The 2359-nt window shown below is 43.7% G+C and overlaps 1 protein-coding gene across 1 annotated transcript; it reads right to left on the bottom strand.

Annotated features, from left to right (window-relative positions):
• Window positions 1-244: 244 nt before the first annotated feature.
• On the bottom strand, window positions 245-1216 carry LOC102953877 (olfactory receptor 2AT4). The gene has a single exon (XM_007080924.2). It carries the CDS (start codon window positions 1214-1216, stop codon window positions 245-247), a length of 972 nt encoding a protein of 323 aa, XP_007080986.2.
• Between the last annotated feature and the right edge of the window lie 1143 nt (window positions 1217-2359).

Genomic DNA, 2359 nt, shown 5'->3' with positions numbered 1-2359 from the left:
AACAGTCCTGAAGGACTCAGCACTTTATTCCAATGGTGTAGACTTTATTTTCATTAAAAGTTTGACTGAAATCCATGGATGGATCATCTTGTCTACCTGACTTTGCCTGTTGGAAGTGTCTGTTCAGTTGCATTCTCTTTTACTATTCTGTATGCATTAATTTATTTATTCAGCAGTATTTACTGAGTTCCTAATCTGTTCTGGGCACTGTTATTTGGTGTCCTGAGGGCAGAATTAGCTGCATCTAAAGCTCAAGGGCTCTTATCCCAGACTGGGTCTTGAGACATGTGATTTTGGTAATGGCTGCCTTGACATCCTTGTTTCTCAGAGTGTAAATGAGAGGGTTGAGGATTGGTGTGAGAATAGAATATGCTACGTTGCCCATGATGTGGAAGTCGAGTGGCAAGTCAGCCCTGTAGGCCACATAGGCTATGGCGATGGATGAATAGTAGGTGCCAACCACCAGGAGGTGGGAGCTGCAGGTGGAGAAGGCTTTTGAGCGTCCTTCTTGGGAGCTGATGCGAAGCACCGAGGCCAGGATGTGGGCATAGGAAAGAAGAACCAGGAGAAGGGGCAGGAAGGATACCACCATAGCAATACAGAAGCCCATGAGGGTCTGGGGCATGGTGTCAGAGCAGGAAGCCTGAACCAGAGCTAAATGATCACAGAAACAATGGTAGATCTGAGCAATGTTGTTATATGCCATCTGGGAGGTCTTGACTACTGCTGGGATGGGCAGGAGGAGGGCGGTAAGCCAGGCACAGGCTGCCAGTGAAGCATTGGTCTGTGGGGTCATGTGGACAGGGTAGTGCAGTGGGCGGCAGATAGCCACATAGCGGTCATAGGCCATGACCACTAAGATGAAGGCTTCTGAACATGTGAAGCCTTGGAAGAGGTACATTTGCAATAAGCAAGCAGGGAAGCTGAGGAAGTGGTCTCCAAGCAGGAATAAGGACAGCATCTTGGGGACAGTGGTTGTGGTGAAGAGAATGTCCAGAGTAGAGAGATTGATCAGGAAGAAGTACATGGGCTTGTGGAGGCTGGGCTCTGCCACCACAGCCACCAGGATCAGGGCATTTCCCATAAGGATGAGAAGATAGAAGAGGAGGAAAATAAAAAACATAGGGAGGAAGAAGGTCTCTGGCAAAGAGGGGATTCCCACCAGATAGAAGACTGGTAATCCATCCACTGATCCGTTACAAGTTGTGGCCTCCATAGCAAGTCAGATCTGGATTTCTGGGGGATAGGCAGCTGGAACATCTGGACAATGGAATATCTGGAAATCATAGAAACAAAAGATTCTGGAATGAGATTTTATAATGTTAATATAAATGTTTATATGTGTAGATAGATAGATAATATAATCACAATTATTTACAACCAACTCTAGAAGACTAATGGTAGGCTGTGGTGTTGATTTCTACCATGTGAATCCAAAATTCCTACCTTTATTCTTTGGACAAATATTAATTACTACTTAACTAATAACCTACCAAATGGAAATCATTACGCTTATGTTCAGGTGATACAGTGGTGAAAGTATAGAAGGCAGGCAAAATTCCTACCTTCTTAGAGTTTACATTTTACTGGGAAAGTCGGATCTAAACAGTTGATTATTGAATTATAATTGTGAAAAGTACTTGGAAAGATTTCTTCGGACCTTCATCTTAGGTTCCATGTTGTTTGGTTTGGGATGTCAGATCTCCCAAATCAAGTCCTTAAGCTTGTGTTTCTTCTTTTGCACTCACTCAAAGTTCTACCATCTTGCTTTGTAAGGGCTGCTTTCTCCAAGCTTTCTGCAACATGCTGCTGCTCACATACTTATTAAACCTATTTCTTGCTTGTATGCCTTGACCAGTGGTTCTTCCATATACCTCTTTAGCTATGTCTCTGCACCTCTACTCCTGTATAGGATATAATAGCTCGTAAAAGCCCAACACTTGTGCTGCAACAACTAGGAAAACCTGGATAAATTACACAAATCACACTTTTTTAAAAATAATAAGTTAGAGAAACATCGCTACAATAAGGACGAGATGAATAGAACTCCAGGGAGGAGGGCCCCTCCAAGTGAACGGTCAATCGCCAGCTCTTTTCTTCTCTGGGAATATTTGATCTGGGGACCATTGTGCAGCTTGGACTTGGCCCAGGCAGAGGGACGCAGATGAGAGAAGGAAAGGTCAGCAATGCTTTTTGGCAATCAAAAATTTAAAGCACTCTCTAAACGCATAACAAGTTTTCCCTGTGTGTGGGACAGCTTCTGAATTTGGGGGCCATACAAAAGAGGCTAGGAAGCTAGACTGAAGGCTTCTAAAAGACAAATCTCACAATGCTTAAGAGGTTAGAGAGAAAGACCCTC

The sequence above is a fragment of the Panthera tigris genome, chromosome D1 (genome assembly GCF_018350195.1).
Source record: "Panthera tigris isolate Pti1 chromosome D1, P.tigris_Pti1_mat1.1, whole genome shotgun sequence".
NCBI lineage: Eukaryota > Metazoa > Chordata > Mammalia > Carnivora > Felidae > Panthera > Panthera tigris.
Note: the sequence above shows the minus strand (reverse complement) of the source record. Positions and strands in the feature narration are given on the sequence as shown.